At 47.7% G+C, this 23806-nt stretch overlaps 7 protein-coding genes across 29 annotated transcripts in view; all 7 read left to right on the top strand.

Annotated features, from left to right (window-relative positions):
- The window catches only part of LOC102937026 (immunoglobulin lambda-1 light chain), a 537592-nt gene that overhangs the window by 190284 nt on the left and 323502 nt on the right, over positions 1 to 23806 (top strand). Inside the window, exons 1-2 of one of the 18 annotated variants that reach the window (XM_043529628.1) lie at positions 346 to 517; positions 635 to 935. The exons of 15 other annotated variants lie outside the window; for them this stretch is intronic. In XM_043529628.1, the coding sequence (XP_043385563.1) occupies positions 361 to 517; positions 635 to 935 (458 nt within the window). In that variant the 5' untranslated portion in view covers positions 346 to 360. Of the gene's footprint in view, positions 1 to 345; positions 518 to 634; positions 936 to 23806 lie in introns of those variants that run through there. 2 more of the 18 variants (XM_043529649.1, XM_043529650.1) reach the window with 2 other exon arrangements.
- LOC102941305 (immunoglobulin lambda variable 3-21) overlaps positions 1 to 23806 on the top strand; it is a 550568-nt gene that overhangs the window by 182416 nt on the left and 344346 nt on the right. The gene's annotated exons all lie outside the window — the stretch shown is intronic.
- LOC122461352 (immunoglobulin lambda-1 light chain-like) overlaps positions 1 to 23806 on the top strand; it is a 567620-nt gene that overhangs the window by 170971 nt on the left and 372843 nt on the right. The gene's annotated exons all lie outside the window — the stretch shown is intronic.
- Positions 1 to 23806, top strand: part of LOC102941083 (immunoglobulin lambda-1 light chain) — a 389283-nt gene that overhangs the window by 49803 nt on the left and 315674 nt on the right. Inside the window, exon 1 of one of the 3 annotated variants that reach the window (XM_043529666.1) lies at positions 19868 to 19928. The exons of the other annotated variants lie outside the window; for them this stretch is intronic. Coding sequence (XP_043385601.1) covers positions 19883 to 19928 — 46 coding nt within the window. The 5' untranslated portion in view covers positions 19868 to 19882. Of the gene's footprint in view, positions 1 to 19867; positions 19929 to 23806 lie in introns of those variants that run through there. 3 annotated transcript variants of the gene reach the window in all.
- Positions 1 to 23806, top strand: part of LOC122463057 (immunoglobulin lambda-1 light chain-like) — a 375063-nt gene that overhangs the window by 14734 nt on the left and 336523 nt on the right. The gene's annotated exons all lie outside the window — the stretch shown is intronic.
- Positions 6001 to 23806, top strand: part of LOC102935130 (immunoglobulin lambda-1 light chain-like) — a 376593-nt gene continuing 358787 nt past the window's right edge. The window contains exons 1-2 of the mRNA XM_043529721.1: positions 6001 to 6155; positions 6279 to 6574. Of these exons, the coding sequence (XP_043385656.1) occupies positions 6110 to 6155; positions 6279 to 6574 (342 nt within the window). The 5' untranslated portion in view covers positions 6001 to 6109. The remainder of the gene's footprint in view (positions 6156 to 6278; positions 6575 to 23806) is intronic.
- On the top strand, positions 7125 to 11376 carry LOC102935357 (vacuolar protein sorting-associated protein 29-like). The gene is made up of 4 exons (XM_037878928.2): positions 7125 to 7325; positions 8235 to 8426; positions 9870 to 10105; positions 10857 to 11376. The coding sequence occupies exons 1-4, from the start codon at positions 7323 to 7325 to the stop codon at positions 10972 to 10974; spliced, it is 549 nt and encodes a 182-aa protein (XP_037734856.1). The 5' UTR covers positions 7125 to 7322; the 3' UTR covers positions 10975 to 11376.

The raw sequence follows: 23806 nt of genomic DNA on the forward strand, positions 1-23806 counted from the left end.
AGTGAAAATCAGTTTGGTGGTTCCACTGGTGTCCCCAGTTACTCCCAGTACAAATGACTGGAGATCTTGTTGTGAGAGGCTCACGACAGGAAGAACAGAGCTGTTGCAGATATTCAGGTGGCTGGTGAAACTGGCCAAAGGCCTGTGGCTAGAATGACAGAGGCCTCAGGTCAGGACTGGAATGGAAGACACTGGTACAGACCATTCCCATGCTCCGTCCTATTGCATCTGGAGTGACCAGAGAGCACAGAGTTACCAGTGAGGCACAGAGCGGGGCTGCTCTGCCTCTCCTTTGGATTGTCTCTGCCCCTTTTTGACAGAACTGAAGAGACAGGAGCCTTTGAGCGAGAGCAGATTTGCATGAAGGGGCCGTTCTCCAGCTCTGGCGCTTTAAGAGAGAACCGGAGGGTCCCAGCCAGGCACCCGTTTGCCTCAGCTAGCCAAGTTCATCTGGATCACCCACCATGGCTTGGGCCCCTCTGCTCCTCACGCTGCTCACTTACTGCATTGGTAAGGGGTTGGGGGGTTATCTGCTGGATGAAACAAACTAAGAATTTATTATCTGTAGTGCTAAGAGTCTGTGATGTGCTCCGTGCTAGGGGGAGTTCTGATCAGCTTGTTTCTCATGTTTCAGGTTTCAGTTCCCAGCAGCTCCAGTCGCTGAAGGCATCTGAGTTAGTGTCTCCTGGAGGGACCGTGACGCTCTCCTGCAGCCTGAGTAGTGGGGCCATCACTGATGGCAACTACCCGCTCTGGGTTCAACAGAGACTGGGGAATGTTCCTCGGCTGATCATGCACAGCACGAGTACCAGGCCCTCGGGGATCCCAGCGCGTTTCACTGGCTCCAGATCGGGTAACACCATGTCCTTGACCGTCACGGGGGCCCTAGCGGAGGATGATGCTGATTATTACTGCTCTGTGTGGACTGGGAGTGCTCATCACAGTGACACTGTCAGATGGGGAAGTGACACAAAAACCTCCCTCCCCAGCCTGTGCCCTGCTGGGAGCTCTTAATCTTTGCACCGGGGGTCACAGGGGCAAAGCCAACGTTATGGGCACAGACTGGGTGCCAGTTTCTCTGCTCACAAACTTCCCCATAACACAGCAGTACAGCCCGGGAGAACTGGGGCTGCCCTTTGGGGGCCTACAGACCGAGTGGGAGATTAGTTTGAAAGGCTCCAGATATATTCTGAATTGTCTGGTGATGTCCATCCGTGTAGCTGCACTGGCTGCTTGGGGGCTAGGGCGATTTACAGAGCTGGCAATCACAACCGCAAGGCCTCTTGCTGTGATCAGTTGGTTCTCGCCCCCCTGTCCAAGTGCCTGCAAAACCCTCAGCCCTAAAATGAATCACCAAATAATGAAAATCCTAGTGATCTGCCCGTGTGACCCCCGAGATCCCATCCAGACATTAAAAGGTACAAGCACGAACCCCATATGCTCCCCCTCCAGCCCCTCCTTTGACCTGGTGTGCCTGGGGCAGCCCTCACTGAAAATACCAAGGTGAGGGCAGGCTGTAAAAGGGAGAGCAGATACTCCCAAAAGTGGTGGTTAACACTGAAGTTAGACTCACCAATCAGTCACAAACTGTGTTCCTGATCCCCCACACACCCGTTATCAAGAAGCTGAAAAAGAAATCACACAGCCCGTTTTATTGCATTCCAGTTCTCTGGCTCCCAATCAACACCTAGGTCTAGTACAGTGAGAAGTTATTTAAAAACTCTGCTCACTTATACAAAATGTTCTTCTGACCCTAAAGGGTCAGCCACGTTACCAGATCAATAGGAGTTTGGATCTTACCCAAAATACTATGCTGCCTGCCAATCCTTTAGTGTCTAAACTAAAGGTTTAATATAAAGAAAAAAGAACAAGAAGAGAGTTGCTGAATGGTAAAGCAAACACATACATACAGAGATTTCAAAGTCCATATATCAGATTCTTAGCAGTACAGGTGAGTTTGCTGGCTTGAAATTCCCTCTGGAACTCATCCACAGCTTGGATGGGTCAGTCAGTCCTTTGTTGAGAGCTTCAGTTTGTAGAAAAGTTACTCCAGAGGTAAGAAGCAAGAATGAAGACAAAATGGAGATGTGGCAGCTGCCTTTTCTATTCTTTTGCCATGTGGCTGGTACTTCCTGTGTCCCCAAACACAAGCTTTACAGCACATGGCATGGCATGCCCCTACATGTCTTGCTGACTGATAAGGTGTATCCCCTGGCTGCTTTCAGTGGGTTCATGGTACAGCTGATGATACTCGATGGGCCATCGAACAGGCTAGGCAGTGCTGATGCCAATCTGTCTGGAGGCGTCACCCAGCAACACAACACAAGTTTGGAAATACAGATATACCCTACGTATCTAGAACTCACAAGACAAAGGTGATACAAACCTAAAAACCAGATTATCATACTTGGCAAATTATAACATTTTCGCAGATACCTTACACGGCATATCTGGTCAGATTTATTGCAATTTTATAATATTGGTATCAATACCATCACAGACCATTCTGCATATTCCATACAGCGTCACAGCCCCCTCCCCAGCAGACTGGGGGAAAGCCCACCGCTGGGGCATTGCTGTGTTACTGGGAGACAATTACTGTCTCATTGTTTCCTTGTGCTCCCCCATCAGTCCGTCTGTCTGTCAGTCTGTCTGTCTGTCTCTCCACCTGGTGTCTCTCATCTTCTACGTAGACTGTGAGCTCTCTGGGGCAGGGACTGTCTTGTTGTTCTGGGTTTGTACAGTGCCTGGCACAATGTGGTCCTGGTCCATGGCAGAGGCTCCCAGGTGCTACCCAAGGCAGGTCATAACCAATAATGTTAATGGGGGGAAGGGCCTCCCTCTTACAGCAGATTCCTAAGGAGCTCTGCTCCACGGCCACTTACAGAGCCTGGGGAGCACAGCCGCTGTGCTCTGGGGCTGAGTCTGTAACGCCTCCCTGGGAGGTATCTCGGGCAAAGGCAAAGTATTTGCCCAGGTCCCAGATCTGTCGCTTGGCCGGAAGAGGTCGGTAGAGCTGCAGAAATCCCCTTGTGTCTGGTCGCTGTGGTGGTTAGTTCGCCACGGTCGGCTCCCCTCTCGCCGGATAGCAGGGTGGAGTGTGCAGTGGCTCTGGGTTGACTCTGGACACGGCTGGCTGACGCTCCTGCTAAGCCTCAGTTCCCTGGCTGGGGCAGGGAGGGTGAAAGCACAAGTGTGTGATAACGTTACAGTGGAGTTAGAGTAACCCAGCCTCATCCCAGCTGACTGGCACAATTAGAACAAGCAGACGGACAGAGAGAAAAGGGAAAAGGAAAGAGAAGAAATAAGGATCAGGAGCAACTAGTTGGAACTCCATTTCTGGGGGCAGCTTCATCTTCTTCACTCTCTATCCCTTTCTCTCCTCCTCCGCTTTCCTGTCCCCCTAGACAACAGCCCTCAGGGGTGGGCACTGGCTGGCAGAGTCCTGGTCCCCCCTGGGGTCCTTTAGAGCATAAGAACGGCCCTACGGGGTAAGACCTGGGGTCCATCAAGCCCAGTATCCTGTGTTCTGACAGTGGTCAATGCCAGGTGCTTTAGAGGGAATCAACAGAACAGGTAATCGTCAAGTGATCAAGGCTCCTTGGGACAGACAATGTCTAGCACAACCCGCGAACCCTGCAGGGAGATTTCCCTGTAACTGATTATTCACCCCAAGCCAGATACTGTATGGAATGGCCCATTTGTACCACACTTTTATAGCCACATCAGTGTCAAATGCAAAAAGAAGTTATATTAAATGCTGGAGGACTTTTTGTCTCCTTGTGAGCACCAGGCTGACATGGCTTGACCACTGGGCTAAAACTAAACTAAAACCTCTCCAGCGCCTCATCAAGGATCTACAATCTATCCTGAAGGACGACCCATCACTCTCACAGACTTTGGGAGTCAGGCCAGTCCTTGCTTACAGACAGCCCCCCAACCTGAAGCAAATACTCACCAGCAACCACACACCACCCAGCAAAAACACTAACCCAGGAACCTATCCTTGCAACAAAGCCCGTTGCCAGTTGTGTCCACATATCTATTCAGGGGATACCATCATAGGACCTAATCACATCAGCCATTCTCTCAGAGGCTCGTTCACCTGCACATCTACCAATGTGATATATGCCATCATGTGCCAGCAATGCCCCTCTGCCATGTACATTGGTCAAACTGGACAGTCTCTGCGTAAAAGAATAAATGGACACAAATCAGATATCAAAAATTATAACATTCAAAAACCAGTCGGAGAACACTTCAATCTCTCTGGTCACTCAATTACAGACCTAAAAGTGGCAATATTACAACAAAAAAACTTCAAAAACAGACTCCAATGAGAGACTGCTGAATTGGAATTAATTTGCAAACTGGACACCATTAAATTAGGCTTGAATAAAGACCGGGAGTGGATGTGTCATTACACAAAGTAAAACTATTTCCCCAGGTTTATTCCCCCCCGCCACTGTTCCTCATACGTTCTTGTCAACTGCTGGAAATGGCCCACCTTGATTATCATTACAAAAGGCTTTTTTCTCTCCTGCTGGTAACAGCTCACCTTACCTGATCACTCTCGTTACAGTGTATACGGTAACACCCATTGTTTCATGTTCTCTGTGTATATAAAATCCCCCTACTGTATTTTCCACTGCATGCATCCGATGAAGTGAGCTGTAGCTCACAAAAGCTTATGCTCAAATAAATTTGTTTGTCTCTAAGGTGCCACAAGTCCTCCTTTTCTCTTTACACAAACCATGGTACGTGTCCCGTGCCATCCAACGTAGACATGATGTCTACCCTCACGGTCCATGCTGCCCATCTAGGTATTATCTAGCGTATTTCAAATGAGGAGAAATAGCAGTTTACAGAGTTGCAGAGACGCAAGCTGAGAGCATTATCTGCTTTATTTAGTAACTGAAGGTGGGCTGTGAATGCTGCTGCCCAGCTGTGCAGATGACCTCCCTGGGGACTGAGGTCCCGCAGTAGGTGCATCAATGGAAAGAGCAGACCCCTGTGACTCTTTGCTATTTCCATGTTCAGGGCTTTGTTGTTCCAGTGAATGTACATCAGCTCACTGAGGCTATTGCCTCACAGTCCATGCTTCTGGTCCTGGAGATGGGAAAGTCCCAGGTTGCTGGTTTTCTTTTCACTGCTCAGGGAAGCTTGGATGTGGGATGGAAACTGCTTAAATCCTGCTCTGTCCAGCAGCAGGACATGTGAACAAGGGCCAGTCTGGGTTCATTTGATGACAAAGGCTTAATAGATTAAAAGGGTCCCGTCATTTCTCAGTATGCACAATGGTCACTGAAGGTAGTAGGAGTTCAGGTATGTCTAGGAGTTCAGGATTTTTCCACCTACAGAAAGGAATGGGAGAATATTATGGAGACTCTGCTTCATGACTTCTAGAAGAGATTTTCTGGGGGATTTTCTGGGAATAAATACAGAATAAACTTCAGTTTGCATCCATCTAATTCTCTAGAAAGTAGCAGAAAACCAATATTAAAAACTTAACTGACACAGAGGAATTCAGGACTTGATGGAGAGATGGACCTGAACTAAAACCTGGGCGTGAACTTCCCTGAAGTCTGTAAATGGTGTAAGGATTTTATACCCTAGTTGTGTGTATCAGGCTTCATTTTGCAGTGGTCAGTGGTGGGACGGGGAAGAGGAAAGCTCTCTGAAAAGTAAGAGCAGGCAGTGCTTAATTTGTGCCAGGGCTGAGCCCCATCACTTCTAGGCTTGCAGTTCATAGCCCCCGGCTCTGGCCTCTCTGGGCTTGCTGCATCAATTATGAATGTAAAAAAATTGCTTGAGCCCCAGTACCTCATTGCTTGAGCCTTGGCATCTCGTTCATTATGAATTAAGCACTGAGAGCAGGGAAGTCAATAAACTAGTGTTTCCCCTTCATTGAGCTCAACTCACTTACAAGGATGATCCGTCCTTTATCTGACTCAGGGGCAGGGAGGTGCAGACATCAGCAGCCAGTGAGCAGCGGGCAGATTTGCATGAAGGGGCGGTTCTCCAGCTCTGGGGGTTTAAGAGCGAACTGGAGGGTCCCAGCCAAAGACCCATTTGCCTCAGGAAGACGAGCTCCTCTGGATTCCTCACCATGGCCTGGGCCCCTCTGCTCCTCACGCTGCCCACATACTGCACTGGTAGGTGGAGGGTTTTGCTAATAACAGTTGTCATCACCTTTAGCTCTTCTCTTTCTCTTATTCCAATAAATGGGGGAAACGGCTCATCTCACAACATTCTCTTTGCTACCGATTTTGTTTCAGGATCCTTGGCCCAGTTTGTGCTGACTCAGCCGCCCTCAGTATCAGCGTCTCCTGGGCAAACGGTTACGATCTCCTGTGCCAGGAGCAGCGGCAGCATCAGCGGTAGCTGGAATTCCTGGTACCAGCAGAGCCCCGGCCGAGCTCCAGTACTGATTATATATGAGGATAGCAAGCGGCCCTCAGGGATTCCAAGTCGATTCTCTGGTGCCATTGACAGCTCTGCCAATGCTGCCACTCTAACCATCTCTGGGGTCCAAGCTGACGATGAGGCTGATTATTACTGTTCTGCAGGGAGTCACAGTGATTCAGACACATGAGGAACTGAGACAAAAAACGCCCTTCCTCTGACCCATGCTGTGCTCTGTGCAGGCTGGTGGCGCCGAGCTCCTGAGATCAGTCCATTTTCAGAAAGGGAAAACAGAACGGGAAACTCTGTTTTTGTTTCTTTTTGGAGAACGAATGTTGATTTGGTCCATGAACATCAACACCAGGAGATGCTGGATCGTGTGAAATATCCCGTTGGATGCTCAGTGCCTGAATCTGAGCAGGAGCCTGCGATCTGGACTGCAGCGGTGGCCTGGGTTTGTGTTTGTCAAAGGCCCTGGACAGAAACAGAGAGAACTGGACTCCGACTCCCCCACCCTTCCCGGCCCCAGCCTGTGGCAAGGGGAAGCACTTGCTGGCAGACCCCTTTCCATGGCATGGTTACAGTCACAGGCCCAGGTGCAGGGCTTTGGGTCTGTCCAACCCCTGGGGGAAGGTGAAGCCAGCCCCACACCCCGCATCGCCATGGCAACGTCTCCCAGAGAAATCAGCCTCGAGCCCAAGCCGCTCTCCTGAGGGCAAAGGGCAGCACCGCCCCGGCTTCACTTTCCCCAACGCGCATGTGCAGACGCCCCACGCTAATAGGCTTGTTTCCGCCCTCCCAGGAACCGTGGTGTCACGTGTCTCACGCTCTGCCCTGTGATTGGCTGGACGGGTCACTCTCTGTCTCTGCGCGCCGGCTCCCCCGGAAGCGGCGACTCGAGCGGAGCTGGGGGCAGGATGGTGAGCGGGGCGGGGCCCGGCTGTGCTGTCTCTGAGGTGGCCCAAGGCCCGGGGCGGGGGGCTCGCAGCCAGAACCGGCCCCGGGCGGTGGCCCAGCAGGGGCTGGGCTGGGCTGGGCTGGGCTGGGCTGTGTGAGCCGTGTGAGCCCGGGGGGGCTGGGCTGGGCTGGGCCGGGCCGGGGGGGGCTGGGCTGGGCTGTGTGAGCCGGGGGGGCTGGGCAGTGTGAGCCGGGGTAGGGGTTGGGGGCTGTGCTGGGCAGTGTGAGCCGGGGGGGCTGGGCAGTGTGAGCCGGGGTAGGGGTTGGGGGCTGTGCTGGGCAGTGTGAGCCGGGGTGGGGGTTGGGGGCTGTGCTGGGCAGTGTGAGCCGGGGTGGGGGTTGGGGGCTGTGCTGGGCAGTGTGAGCCGGGGTGGGGGTGGGCTGGGCTGTGTGAGCCGGGGTGGGGGTGGGCTGGGCTGTGTGAGGCGGTGGGGGGGGCTGAAGTGTTTTCTTCTCCTGGCTCTTATTACCCACTTCTCATTCGCTGTAAACATGTAAATAAATATCCTGCTGTGATATAGCTGCATTCCTCATTGGCAGCTGCACAAATGCAAGTACAATAGTGGCCCTGCTGCAGAATCTGAGTTTGAGAAGCTGCAGGGTTTCTAGCTGCACTATTTTGTATGCTGGAGCGGCCTCTTGTGCTTCAGTAATCTTCAAACTGCTGTCAGTGGCTTATGTGTTTGGAGACTTTTTGTCAAATGGTCAGATCAACCTGAGTAGAAATGAATTTTGTTTTTAATCCCTCCTGGAATCTTCTTACTAATGGACAGTCAGTAAAAACAGGACAAACAGCTGTTGAATGTCTCTCAGTCCTTTTTTGTTGATGTAGTAATTTTAAATACTTTTCATGATCCCTGACCTCAAATAAGCTGGTGTTAGTATTAGGAGACCTTCACATCCCACATCGATGCAACAGCCTGCCAGCTAAATTCAAAAAACTGCTGGTCCCAGGCAAGATCCAGCACATCCTCTGCACCGGAAACCTCTGCACCAAGGAGAGCTATGACTACCTCAAGACTCTGGCTGGGGATGTTCACGTTGTCCGAGGGGACTTTGATGAGGTAACGACCTCTCTCTAAACAGTGTCTCTCTGTGTGTGTCTAGCATGCAGGTGTAACATTTGAATGACTTTCTCTAAACCGCTTCACTTCAGTGTCATTAAGATGGCGTTAGTCATTCTTGCATTGGGTAACATGCTGGGGACAAGAAACAGAGTACTATGTGATTATGAGATCAATGACTTTTAAAAGTTTAGTTTCTCTCCCATCCCACCCCACCCATACACAACAAGACTAAAGCCACCTCTTGGATTTGTGCATGTTTGTGTAATGCAGTTCATATCATTGTATTTGAGTCATATCTGTGTAAAAATAGCTAGTCTTCTGGCTCTGTTTTCCCTCACTATTGCCAGATTGAAGACCCTCTGATCTCATTTGCTGCTTTTGCAGAGATTGTGTGATTTTTTTTTTTTTTTTTTTTTTTTTGGTAATGCTATGATTCAGGCTAAGTTTTTGTCACGGATATTTTTAGTAAAAGTGGGGGACAGGTCACGGGGAAATAAACAAAAATTCACGACAGCCCGTGACCTGTCCCTGACTTTCACTAAAAATATCCCTGACAAAGGGGTAGGCAGGTTCAGCACCCACTGCTGCTGGGGCTCCTGGGTCCCCCACTGACGCGGTGGGCGGGAGCTCCGCGGTCCCCCTGTCCCTGGGGCTGGGCTGCTGCAGGGTCCTTTGGCGGCTGGGGACTGGGCTGGGAGCTGTGCTGGGTCCCGGTGGTTGGGAGCTCCAGCCCCAGGACGGAAAATGTCACTGAGTCAATGGAAGTCACGGACTCCGTGACATAGTCGTAGCCTTAAGTATCATTAAGCTTGGAAAGTTTAGATTTTTGTCGATAAATGTTAAACATCAACTTCACCATATACACAAAATAAGCAAAAAATATTTCCATCGATGATGATCAAAATTTACAGCTAGGCAAAATAAGAAAAATGCTGCTTGAGAACTTATTAGAGTTTGATTTTCAAGATATTTATTTTGTATATGTTGATGTGATGTTGGAAGCTTGTGTTTTAACTGGTATAAAACTTCTGGAATTTCAACATACACTGTCATGAAATAATTGTCTGACCTCTCCCCCCCAAAACTTCCTGTTACTGTAAAAATAAACATTGATATCCACCAAAATGATAAAAAATGTTGAATTCTGCCAATCCTATCTGTATTTAACACTATTTTGGAACAGTAGGGTAATACCATGTTAAGTGTTTCTGTAAGTTTAGCCCATTCCCACCAACTTCCAGTCTGTTCCTTGCAAAAGAATGCAGTTGACTCCTACCTGGATATGGAGCCAATGTTGAGTGGATTCTGCATGATGAAGCTGAGAAGAACGTAGTTGCCCGTAAAGGCATTACTCAGTCATTTGCCCGGAATGAATAAATGCAAATGGACTTTCTCCTGGTGAAAGAGTATATGTAACCTGCGCTGTGTGTTTATTTTTAGAACCTGAATTACCCAGAACAGAAAGTTGTAACTGTTGGGCAGTTTAAAATTGGGCTGATCCATGGCCATCAGGTTATTCCGTGGGGTGACACGGCCAGCCTGGCACTGCTGCAAAGGCAGTTGGATGTGGACATTCTGATTTCAGGGCATACACATAAATTTGAGGCATTTGAACATGAAAACAAGTTCTACATCAATCCAGGATCAGCCACGGGAGCCTATAATGCCTTGGAGATGTGAGTTAAATAAGTTTGGGGATCTTTATACTGCACCCATAATATCCGAGCACTTATTTTATATATGTATAGTTCTGGTGCGCCCATGACGATGATACTTAGGTGTCTATCTTAACTGTTTGTGGTTACAAGAAGCTTTAGATACCAGAACAATACTTTAGCTCTTCTCTTTAGAAAGCTTAATATACGTATTGCATTCTTGAATCATTTTTCAAGGATGGCTTAGGTCTAGTGAAGGAAATGCTGAAAATAGCTGCTCAGCATTTACACATGTTTGTTATTGTCTATTCCCTTTGAATCCTAGGACTGGAAAGTTCTGAAAAACTAAAGCCCTGTATTAGTCTATATCAAATGGAATAGAGACAACGGTGGTCTGATTTTTCTGACATTCCCGTTTAGTGATATATGCCAGAGATGGGGCAGCTTCAGTGGGAAAGATATTTTTGGGAGGGTTCCATGCTAACGTAATGTCACTGCACTGAAATTCCCAAAAAAGTTTTGCTGTTGATTTCAAGGATTATTCTACAGTAACTTCAAAATCCCTCTGCCTGGGATGAATTGTAGCTGCAGTTTCTCCAAGTGTTGTATTTCCCACTCTTCTGCAGTAGACCATACTCGCAGTGCAATTTCTAAATCCGATTCCTTGGGACAGTTCACGCTTTGTCAAAGTGAAGATCTGTTAAAATCTAACTGCAATGCTGTTGCTTCTCTAATTGTCAGATACATGAACTAAAATGATTTTTCTTTCCAGAAACATCATTCCTTCGTTTGTACTGATGGATATCCAGGCATCCACCGTTGTGACTTATGTGTATCAACTCATTGGAGATGATGTGAAAGTAGAAAGAATTGAATACAAAAAGCCCTAAAGCAAAACGTCCATGTCCACTGGTGCTTTTTTTTCCCGTTTCTAGGTTCTTTTTTCCTGTCAAATCAACTAACTAAACAGTCATGATCCACAGACTTTAGTGCAACACTTTATTGGACAGTTTACACACTAACACTATCAGTTTTCACTAACTGCTGCTTATAAACTTATTGTAAACCATAACAGCGTAATTAGTTTACAGTACATAATTTCCAAGAACATGTGTCACACACTGAACTATCTTCTATGTATAAAATGGCTAAGCTTGTAAATATCCAGTGTTACCGCAGCTGTTAAGACGGACTGATCTCACATGCATGACTAGATTGTAGTCGTTTGAGACCAAACTTGTTACATAAATTATTCTAACCCTTAATATTTAAATAAACACTTATCTCCTCTATTTGTGTAATTTGCCTGCCATGAATATATTTTTATAAGGAAATGCGTTGGGCTGGAATTAGAGCACAACTTCTTGAGACCATCGGAGCCATTAAGTACTCTTAATTTTTTTTAAATAGCATTTATTCAACCTGCCTTTCTAATAGAGGTGACTGTGTAACATGTGACATGTGACGTGGCCAGAGCAGATGAATAAGATACAGACCCTATGGTTAAAGTAAAAGGCGACGACTTTTCCTATATTAGAAGATGGTTACTGAACAGCTTCCTACCCAAGCTAAACTGCAGCTAATAGTCTGATTTATGTCCTTGCGTTAGCAATATAGGGCAAGTCAGTTCTGTAAAGAGGAAACTTCCTGTTGCTTCTCCCCTGCTCCCATAAGCCAAACAAAGAATTTTTTCCATCTTTCTCCCTCTGTAATTCCTCTTGTAAGGGTTAAATGTCCCGGCTAGTACTATTTCAGTCTGTGCAAGGCACTGAAGTCCATTCCTTCCCTGCACTGCATGTCTAGTCTCTGCTACCATAGAGCTTTTAGCATGGACACTGCCCCTCCCCCACCCCGCTGTGCAGAGAAAAAGCTGCAAAGGCATCCCCTGAAATCGTCCATAAACATGTTCGACTTGACCTCAGAGATCTATAGGCCATCTTCTCTGAACACCTAGGGGAAGCTTGTGAAATCTTGTACTGAATGACCACCAAAGTTTGGAGGTACTTGGCCATCTCACTGTTTCACCGTGGTTCTCTGCTCTATCTGCCTCCAAATGATCTGACCAGAGAATCCTCACGTTGTCTAAGCAGAGCGAAATCCCTCTTTTTCCTGATAGCTTTGTCACACTAGTCGTTTTCTACCCAACGGGCCATGCTGATGAGCAATGGGTAAGAATGAAGAATGCAGGAGCAGCAGTAGTATGTGCTGCTATGTGTGGCCCCAGTGAGTGATGCTGTGTCATTTAATACCAGAGCCATATAGAAGAAGTTACTTTAATCACTGCCTCCTTGTCCTTTGCGTAATGTTTTCCCCAGTGCCTTGTTGTTGATAACATTTGTGATGCCCAGTAAGTGAAATGAGATGCAGCAAACCACAGACTGCTGAAGTATCTTTGCATTAAGTGCTGTTGGTATTGTTCATGTTTCTTTTTCTTGAAGATTAATTTGAACAGAGTTTGCATGGTTGACCCTCTTCTCCTGCACCTGTAGAGAAAATAGATCTGCTATTATATTAATCTGAAACCACTAGATGCCACACTCTCTTCTCAAATCCCTGCTCTTTGCTCTGCAGAAGGCTGCCTGTTCTGATTCATTCTCTGGTATAGGCTTTATCTTTATCTCCCTTCTCTCCCAAATCCATTGTAGTGATTTATTGTCTGTATTACCATAGCACCTAGGAGCCCTAGGCATAGACCCCATTTTGAGAGCTGCTGTGCTAGCCTGTAATAGGGTTGTTGTTACAGGGAAAGCAGTGCCCAGTGGACACTTCACGTAAAGTTGGCTCTAAAAGCTTTTTTGGTTTTTCTAGGGTGGGGTAAGTGGAACTGGAAGTCAGTTAATCCCACCCAGTGAGGATTTCTAGACTCAAGCAAGTGAGCTGAGCATGAGATATGAACCTAATTCACACCAGAGACACCGAAGGAATTGTGCATTTTCTTCACACCTCAGTTTAAAGGTGCAACTTCTTTCTCAGCTCCACTGAGAGAGTCTAATAGTTTCTCTGCTTTTCCTCCCAGGTCCAAATTATTCTCTTATTCTCCTCCTTCCTCCAGGGTATCGGGTCACTTTCCGTAGGCAAAGAGAGCTGGGGATGGCTTTCTCTGGGACCCATCAACACCACCCCTAAGGCTAGGGCTGTGTGATCTGGAGGAATGAGCACGGGGCTGGGAGGCAACAGGGCTTGCGGTTTTGATCCTGGATTTGTCAATTACACTGTGTGTAATTGGCCAGTCAATTCACTCCCTGTGCTATGTGGGGGAATAATACTTCCCTAAGCACCCTGGAGGAGGGTTGGGACAAGTAATTACCTACCATTTCTACGGTGCTTTGAACGAGTAAATAACGATAAATATGTGCCAAGTGTTATCAATAAGAGATGGGCAGAGGAGTCACTAGTGCCAGAGGACAATGCTCCACTGTTCGATTCCTGTTTTCTTGTATCTGAGCCTGTTAAAAAAAAGATTCATTGTTACAAATGCCAGTTATTCCAGACTCTTGTTGTATGATGAAAGCAAAGCCTTCTAAAGGATTTATATATGGAGGTGGGGCAGAATTTGATATAAGGGAGACAGATTCATTTGTAGTTTTCTTTGAAGCTGGCTGGGGAGTTCTCTGCAATGTTACAGGCAAAAAGGAAGGCAATTAGTTTGAAGATAAACGAATACCACTTAACCCCTCTTTTTACCTGTCCTCTCTTCCCTCCCGACTGTAACTTGTAAAGTGTTTCCTGTTGTTTGATATCAACCCATTACGCTTTGTCTGAGCTGGAGTTCATAACGAGCAAGTTTCTCATCGTGATTGAATTAGATTAATTCAGGGTGACTCTTGTGCGTTCTGCATTTCTAGTGTGAAATGAAGCTGGAGACTGCGCAGAAGAATTTTTGCTCCTGTGCACTTGGCAGGCACAAATATCTTTCCCTGGCTCTGCGTGTGTGTGTGGAATGGTGAGATCGCTGGCAATTTTCCAGGGCAGCTACTGGGGTCAGTATTTTCTCAGCACAGAGAGGATGTTTAGAATTCAGAGTGTGTATCACATAATGAAAAAGGAGCCTAATACATCCCAGGGGCCCTGAGGGAATTAAACTCCCCTCTTTCTCCAGTTCAAACATGCAGCTGATTTCTCAGGCCCTCTTTCTTTACACTTTATATTTCCCGGTTGTTTTCTTTCCCTATCACATTTTCCTCACCCAGCTCTCTGGGAGCAGGAGTTGTTAGTGGCAGAACCTTGATGCCAAAATAAGAGCCTGCCAGAAGCACATCTAAGCCTGGCCACTCAGGTGCTGATCCTGCCAGGCCTGGGTGGCTTCTGGAGAGCACAGCCCCCTCCGCTCCAACGGCAGTCACCAGGAATGGTGGAACTGGGCCACTCTAGAGCACTGCATTTTTCTGGGCCTACTTTTGTGTACAGAGTTACTGCTATTCTGCATGCAAATTGGGTATCTACACACACAGGTGACGAGTTGAGTGCCTACCCCACTGCATACACAACAAACATTTGGTGAGTGCACAACTGTGGTTATTACACATGTAAAGAAAAGTGCACAAAATGCACAGGCAAAAATGAAAGCAGACTTCAGGGCTCAAATTCCTGAAAGCCAGTCCCCAGTTCGACTGGGTCTCAGGGAGTTGGGTCAGTTGCTGAGGATGATAATGAAGTAGAAGTTCAATATTGGGGGAAGCTGACGTTTGGTACAATTTCAGGCAGTGTAAGGGACACTCAGATACACAGTGCAGTGTCTTATCAATAAAGACAGTAATGAGGATAATGGAAACCTGGATCCTGCTCATCTGTCATGGGTTCTTTCCTGAATTAGGATGTCCCTGGACGCTATGAGCATTTATATATATAAGGGGAGAGTGACGCTATTTTAGCTGAGTTCATCTGTCATGCTGATAAGTCAATATCCTCCAAAGGAAAAATTATGAACAGAGTCAAATTCTGTTCCCACTTGACATCAGTGGGGTTGCCTGGGTGTTATTAAGGGCAGGATTCTGCCACTCTGCTTAGCTGTACATTATAGTGGCTATCGGAGGGGAAGAAATGAAAGTTTACCAAGACCTTCCCTGCAAGGGACTTTTGTGTGAAGCTAGGAAATTTAGTCACCCCAGTATTAGAGAGTAGAAATCATGCTGCCCTTTTCTGTGTAATGGCCACGGTATCCCTGCAGGTTTCTATCAGGAAAAGTGAATGACTTCCCCTTTCTGTCCCACTGGGTTTGAATCCCTCAATAAAGAGAGCTTCCATTTAACTCCAGCTGCATTGGGCCGGGGCCGGGGGGGAGGGGGAATGGAAGCTGTGAAATGCTACTGCAGCCACTGAACAGCGAACAGATTTGCATGAACAGATTCTCCAGCTCTGGGGATTTAAGAGAGAATTGGAGGGTTCCAGCCAGAGACCCGTTTGCCTCAGGAAGCCGAGCGCATCTGGATTCCCACCATGGCCTGGGCCCCTCTCCTCCTCACACTGCTCACTTACTGCTTAGGTGTAATGGTGGGGTGGGTTTACACACAATCTACTTTGATTATTTCCTTTATAACTCTCATTTGTTTTCATTTGTTTTCAGTTTCTTTCTCCTTGATTCTATTTCAGTATGCAGCCAAAATAGAGGGTTAATTGTGATAGATTAGTTCCTGTCCTCCTTGCTTCGAGGGCCAGCTTGCAGCCCACGCTGACCCAGCCGCCTTCAGATTCAGTGTCCCCAGGCAATGCTGTGAAACTCTCTTGCACTCTGAGTAGTCAGCACGGTGGCTATGTCATCTCCCGGTACCAACAAAGGGATGGCCAGGTCCCTCCGTTTCTTTGATACAATGCTAGCATCAAAGGAGATAGTGTCCCAGATCGATTCACTGTTTCCAGCTCCGAAGCCGTTCGCTATTTAACCATCACCAAGGTCCAGCCAGAGGATGAGGCCACTTATTACTGTGGTGTACATCACGGCAGTGGTAGCAGCTATGGGTAACCCACAGTGATGCAGTCAGAGGGGAACTGAGACCAAATCCTCCCTACACTCAGCCTGTGCTCTGCTGGGAACTGCGCACCATACATGGCTTGGGTTACTCATAAGCCTTTATGCTGTAAGCCCAAAGAAAAGGAGAACAGTGGTGGGCGGGGGAAGGGATTTGCTGGAATCAGCTGTGTTTGTGCACAAGAGCAGAGCAGGTGACACACTGTAAGTGCCCAGAAAAAGGAATACAGAAAAGAGGGTGTTGGTAGTTACTGCGCATAGTCAATAGCTATGGGTGGCCCATCACTGAGTGACAGTTCTAAATGTCTCAACACGGTAGAGCCAACTGGAGACGGAGAAGCAAAGTAGCATGTATCTCTCTGTGTGTTTATATATGAGCTGGTCGGAGTTCCTGTCGTTTGTGGCTGGATGATGGGAGATGGCATATAACTGCCTCAAGGGATGGGTCTCAGAATCTGTAACATTTTGGCTGTACATGCGTGTTACGCCAGTCTCTAAGTATTAGGGAAGCCCTTCATAGAAATCAGGTATGGTCCACCATGAACCCAGAGGGAGTGCTAGAGGGGAGCTTTTGTTATCCAAGAGGCTACAGATTGTGTGGAAGCCATGCTTAGTTCTGAGCTAGTTACTTTAAATTGGGATTCTATCTCAGTTATTCAGCTATAGAAACAAGGCAGAACTCAATTAGATGAGAGATATAAATCAAAGTTTAAATAGTCTGACCCGAGGTTTGACTCTGCATAGGGCTTTCTGAAAGTCATGCAAAGACAGAGCTCTGCCCTGTACTCCAGCAAAGAACTGAGCTGAAGTGGAGGAAGGGGTTATATTAGTAGCTGTACATAATTTATCCCAATATCCCAGTTACACCTGGGTTTCTACTTCCAACAGATCAGCTGATTGTTCACTGAGAATTCCACTTCCTCCTCGCTATTTAACAGGGAACTTCTCTTCCTGCTCCCCCTCCACCCTCTGCAGAAGGACAAACAGCTGTTGCCTGTTTCCTCCCTGCACTTGCTCTGAAGGGTTTTGTGGACAGCTCTCCCCACTCAGTGTTCAGTAACCGGGAAAGGCGAGTTATGAATTACACACATGAGGTCTCGTTCACCTCTCCAATCGAGAATTAATATCTTTGTGGTGTCAGTTCCACCAATATAGTTCATGGCATCTTCTCTGCTTTGATTTTCCTGGTTTGATGTTGCCCCTGGATGTTTGTTCCTTGCTATGTGAAGACTCTGGATCTCGCAAACCACCTGGGTCCCAGAGGCCCATCAATGACAAAGAGGAGTAATCTGTCAGTTCCCACAACCCCACTTCCCAGATCTCTCATCAGGTTCCATGCAAATGGTTAGTTTGCAAATTAATGAATATCAGTTCACAGCCTTTCTCCTGCCCCCCTTTACCCTGCCTCCCCACCCAAATGTAAACGTTTAGGCCGGGATATTCAAAGCTGTCTAAGGGAGTTTGCCACCCAACCCTACTGAAATTCTCCATGACTTGGAATCCTAACTTCTTTAGACTCACAGCTGGTCAGAACATGGAATTTTTTCCACTGACCATTTCAACTTTTTGTCAAAATCCCCCCATATTTCCAGTTTTCAGCCGCAAATTTTCTTTTATCCAACCAAAATAATCATCGTTGTTTTGAGGAAAGAAGACACCGCCTGTAAAAAGTTTTGTTTATTTGAAAATCCCATTTTCCATCAATAGAACGTTTTCGAGCTGCCCTACTTAGGCTCCTTTGGAAACGCCAGCCGTATACAATGAACTGTAACCTACACCGTGTGACTTGTTCTGGTTTTAACTTCCTGGGGCAGGTGTCAGCGCCCTGTATGGTGTGTAGCAGGCATTCTGAGTATGTGTGCCAGCACGACAGAAAGTAATCAGCACCATAATGGGAGGCTGTGCAATGTTCGGTAGCAAGCCAAAGAAATAAATCTTCAATCAAACACAAACAAATGCCAGAGTGCACTGAATGAGATCAGTTATGATGGATGCATACCCCGTTCAGCTGGACCCGAGGCAACTGTACCCATGGAAAGAGCCCCAAACCGGGAAGCCTTATAGAAATCCCTAGGCATGTTAACATTGGAGCCAGTGTTGCTCAATGGCCAACAGGAAAACACAAAATCATATTGGGCCTGTTGAGATGACGTTGCTGTGGATGGTGTGAATCTGTATGACAGCATGACGCGATCTCATACAGCATGAGGCGGGCAATGCTATGAAAAATCCACCTCAGTGACTGAACGGGCCACTGCAGAAGCAATTGCTATGAGAACAAGAGGCCTGTGATGCAAAGCTCAGACAGCGGAGAGCATTGGTCTGTGGTTATTACTATTATTATTAGGAACGTGTAAGAACACCCACTGGGATCAGTAAATACCGACCTCTGTCATGTGGCCAGGTATTGACCTTGCCACCTGGACCAAGAATCTGGCACGAGAGACAGAAAATCAAGTCGTCCGGTATATTGCCGCCACGCCAGGGATCCTTGTTACGGCTCTGAATTTCTGGGATGCACGGAAGGAGGCAATCGTGCAGAGCAAGGCATTTGTCTCCTGTGCACGTGGTAGCTTTGATCAGGTTCGTTAGCTCCAGGCCACTCTGTGCATTATGCACCGAGAATATACACACCCCGAGATCTTTCCTTGCCCAATAGTGATGTGCATAGGACACTGTTAGTGAAATCTCTAGCAATTCTCCAATGCAGTTAGCTGATGGGGAGGGGTGTAAACACTTTCCCAGCTTAGAAAGGGTAGTTAGGATCCAGGGTGTGAAACCCATAATGAAAAATGAGCCTAATTCACCCCAGGGGCCCTGAGAGAATTAAACTTCTCCTTGTGTCCAGTCTGAGTGTGCAGCCTATTTTTCAGGTTCTCATTCTTTACATATTTTCTAAAGTTGTGCTTTCTATGTTGTGTCCCCCTCACCACCACCCCTGCCATCGACCGGAGCACGTCAGCTCCCTGGGGTCAGGGCATTGGCAGGGATGGAACTGTGCCTCTGGAATTTCGTTCTGCCAGGAACACATCTGAACCCGGCCAGTGAGCGCCTGATCCTGCAGGGGGCTGAGCAGCTCCTGGGAGGTGCCAAAGCCCGCAGCTCCCACTGCAGGCCCTGGAAGTGAAGGGCAGGCAGTGCCTTGTTGAATCAGGCCCATGTGGAGTACAACAGAAGATGCATCTCTCTGTCCACACTTCCCACTGTCCGCAGGCTTCCAAACCCCAACCATTTAGCCTCTCATTATAAAAAGCAGAGGCCCTTTAAAGGGCTTGTTTATTGCCTGGATTAGTGCATGTTGTCCACTTCAAACTGGTAACAATGGTCCAAATTCTGCTCTTGCTTACAGCCATGGTTCAGTGGCCTTCCATGTGGGTAATCAAGTGCTGAATTTAGCCACTGCTTCCAGCTGCAGCTGTATATTATAGCCTTATATTGTAAGGAGACTGCATAGTCTAGGGACTACAGGAGAGGAAGACATGAAACCTTCCCTGCACAGGACTTTCTTGTGGCGCTAGGAAGTTATTTATTCTCCCCAGTACAGCAGAATTCATACTGCCCTTTCCTGTGTGGTAGCTAGGATACTTCCGCAGGTTTCCATCAGGAAAAACAGATGATTCCCCTTTCTGTCCTCTCTGGGTTTGAGTGCCCCCGAGAGCTGAGCTCCCATTTAAGAGTTTTTGCGTTTCTCAGGGGGACTGCAGCCAGTGTGCAGGGGGCAGATTTGCATGAAGGGGCCATTCTCCAGCGCTGGGGGTTTAAGAGAGAATCGGAGGGTCTCGGCCACAGATCCTGTTTACCTCAGGAAGCCGAGCTCGTCTGGATTCCCCACCATGGCCTGGGCCCCTCTGCTCCTCACGCTGCTCACTTACTGCTCAGGTCAGCAGGGAGGGTTGACTTGTCCCAAAACTTTGACCAAGGACTGTGATTATTTTGTTGTAAATTCAGACCAATCAAATGGTTTTTTGGACCATTTCTGCTGTTGAAATGTAAAAGCAGCAGATCAGTGGTCTGAGATTTTCAAAACATTCCTGGGGATTAATCTTGGCTTGTGCAGCCAAATTTCTTGCCGTCCTTTGAACATCCCTACCATGAGACTTCGTAACAGATAATGGGATGTGGGGATACTCGTCATTTATATAATCCTGTTTTTATTCTTGTTTAGGTTCCAGTTCACAGCCGGTGCTGACTCAGCCCTCCTCAGAGTCTGTGTCGCCAGGACAAACAGCCAAACTGTCATGTGCCACGAGCAGTGGGTACAGCCTTAGCAGTTACAATCTGTATTGGTACCAACAGAGATCTGGCCAAGCCCCTCGCTTTGTGCTGTCCGGTACCAGCAGCAGAGGTGATGGGATCCCAGACCGGTTCACTGGTTCCTGCTCTGGCAATGTTGGTTATTTAACCATCACCAATATCCAAGCAGAGGATGAGGCTGATTATTATTATGCCATGTGGTATGGCAGTGGGCAGTGGGGGAGTGTCCCACCATGATAAAGTCATATGGGGAACTGAGACAAAAACCTCCACTGCCCTTCTTCATTGTGCATCCTGTTGTGAGTCCACTGGATAGGGAGTTTGGTCTAAGAGGGAGGCGGAGTCAAACTATTCCTCCAAAGAGATATTTTCAAACGATTCATTCAGATTATTCAGCAAAATTTTAATGAACGGAAACATTCAAAAAAACCGGTGCCTTGAACCGTTCTCAGCCAGAACAAGGAGCTAAATAGGAAGCAAAATTTGTCATGAATGAATCGTCCGGCTCTGCTGAATGGGAGTGGTTGATGGGAGTCACAAAGCTGAAATTACAAGCTCGAATTAATATGCATCGTTATCAATAACTCAGAGATTGGGTTGAAGTGAACCTGTGACCGGAGCTGGCGAAGGGACCACCCCCTGCGTCCCCCAGAAGTGAATCCAAGAAAAGGTTCCATGTGGGAGAAATGTCTTTGAAAAGCTCTTGTCCATTACCCAGTTGTAGACATTTTGAGGAAGTGAGGAGCAACTGTGTGAATCAGAGCAGGCCAGTGGCTGGCAAAGATTGACGTCGTGATAGCAGGTGATGGTAGGTGTTTAACAGAGGGTGAACCCTGGAATCATTATGTCTGGGAAGGACTTTTGTGAGGTCTGGCTGGAACAGTAAAAAGTGTTGTTCTTAAGTGCTGTTCTGCTATTTCCCAGCCATGCTATTTTGCACCCATCATTTTAATCACACTGCGTTACACACTGTTAGTCTCATCACCGGCTTGCCATAATCCTTTAATTGGTTGAAATCACTGATAAATCTAAGAACATCTGGAAACTTTTGGCTGCCAGCTGTGAAGCTTGTGACACTGCAGAAATAGACTGGCAGATGCCTTTTCAAAAGCGGCTTGAGGGATGTATATTGTCAAATGAGGCTGTTAGGGGCATGGGAGGCATTCCAGCAAGAACTGCAAGCCAGAATACAGAAGTCCATTCCCAGAGCATTCTTTGTGTCCTGCAGGTTTCACACTTCAGTTCTGAGGGCTCCTTGTTTGGTGTAATCTAGACAAAGGTTCTCCAACTTTGTCACGGGGGGACCACATCTGAATGGAGAAATTGTCTTGTGGGATATTTTGCCTCCCATTCATGATTGTGATGACCACCTCCCCTCCGATTTGTGATCAATAGTGTCCCTGTGGCAACCACACGATGATGGTTGACATGGAAATGCAAAAGAACTGAATGTATTTATAGCAATTTTGATGCAATTTAGCACCTAGAAATCAGGAGGAGGAGTCAGCACCATGTGGCCAGCCAGCGCTCCTCTCACCACCAGTGAGCATTCCAGGCACCACAGTTTGAGAGCCGCTGATCTAGACTGTGCTTGTCATTTTCCTAAGCTCCTCCCTGTCCTGGAAGATTTAGCGATCCCTGGTTGTTTTTCAAGATTGGCGCTGGAAATGGTGCCCCATGTCTCGTGAGTGCCCCCATGTGTCAGGGCCCAATGTTGCAGACATCTTTGTCTCCAGTGCCTGTCCCAAAGTCTCAGCGATCAGTCCTTTCTCGTCTCGCCCAGCTCTGGTATAGAGCGCTGGCCCCTCAGGCTGCCTCCCTGAGGTCGCTGCTCTCCTGTGGACTCTGGCTCAGGCCGCTGTGCTGAAGCCCCTTTGCCCTCGGTGGCTCCAGACTGATCTCTCTCCTTTCTATCAGGCCCTGGTGTCCAATAAGTTATTACCTGGTGCACCCCCAGCCCTCTGGCAGAGAAGTAACTAATTAGGTACATCTGTTGCACCTGTGCCATAATTCATTGACTATTAATCCCTTTCCAGCCCCTGAGGGGGTTTCACCTCATCACAGGGGCATATTAAGCTGTATTCTCAAAATTCCTTCAGCCAGGAGTGACTGGCTGGCCCTGTCTATCACAGCTATTGCAACGGATGTTGCAGCAAAGCTGGTTTATTCTAGCATCAAGATAAAGCGCTAGGAGAAAGGTGCTCCAGTGAACTGGATAAGAGCAAACAGCTATCTTCACTTGGTGGTTTATTCTGAATATATGCAATTGCAGAATGTCCTTTCCTGAGGCTCATTCTTATCAAGAATAAATGACGTCCTAGTGACACGGAGGGCTCCATGCACTCTGCGAAGCTTCATTCCCGCAATGGGTGGTGCTCTGTCTCCCTGCCAGGCACTGAATAGCAGCCGGCATAGCCAAACTGTTCTAACTAGCACAGGCTTTGGGACACAATTCATGGCCCAGGGGTTAATCCCATCATTGGTGGGCTTTGCTCTCCTGTCCAGTGCTGGGAATTGTCACACACACATATGTATGAGGTTTCTGTACAGACCACATCACTCAGCCAGCTGCATCTTTCCACTCCCTCAAGCAGCTCAGGGAGAGGATGGCGTTGGAAAAACCCAGCGGAAAGCCGGATTCCTCAGCATGCCTTGCCCGCACTGAGGAATGCTCAGTTTATTGTGACACCAAGTTCCGGCAAAACCCCTGGGGTCTGTCACTCCGTGCAATCAGTGTGCGTGGTCGGGAGCTAATACACTTCAGTGACTCCCTGCCACAGTGCAGTCAGGCTGGGTACTAATTATCATTTAACTTCTATACTGTGGCCTCGTGGCCAAGCAGCTTGGGGCTCCATTGGGCCAGGTGTTGCATGAACAGAGAGTAAATGACAGCCCGTGCTCCGAAAAGCTTGCGGTCTAAAAGCCAACACACAGCAGGTGGGATGAGACAAACAAGTGGCCCGGGGTGGGGGAGACCAGGTCAGAAATCTAACAGGCTGTGTGTGCCATCCTTAGCCGGTCAGGAGCAGTGATCACATCACCTGTGAAATCAATGCCATGTAGGGGGCATGCTGGGAGGGGTCAGCGTTGGCCATTTGAAATGGTGGTGGGAGTGCAGAGATTAATTTGGTCACAGCAAAGAGGGCCAAGTGAGCTTGTGGTTTTGATTTCCAAAGTACCTTTACCAGCAATCTGAATTGCCCGTGCAACTGGGATCCTGATTCCGTGGCGGGAGCAGGAACAAGGGGAGGGCTGCACCAGGGCTGCAATCCCCTAATTCTCCTATTGATAATGCCAGGTCACTGCAATGCAGAGAGGAGGGGAACACAAGTCCCGAGTGGCTAGGATTTTTCACAGGGATTGCTCAGTGGCTGTACTCAAACTAGGCTGTATGCTCTTTGGGGCGGGGTGTGTGTGTGTCTTTTTGTCCTGTATTTGTACAGTGCCTAGGACAATTGGGGCCTGGGCTCTGACTAGGGCACCAATTCAGATGATAAACAATA

The sequence above is a fragment of the Chelonia mydas genome, chromosome 15 (assembly GCF_015237465.2).
Source record: "Chelonia mydas isolate rCheMyd1 chromosome 15, rCheMyd1.pri.v2, whole genome shotgun sequence".
In the NCBI taxonomy this organism is placed as follows: Eukaryota; Metazoa; Chordata; order Testudines; family Cheloniidae; genus Chelonia; species Chelonia mydas.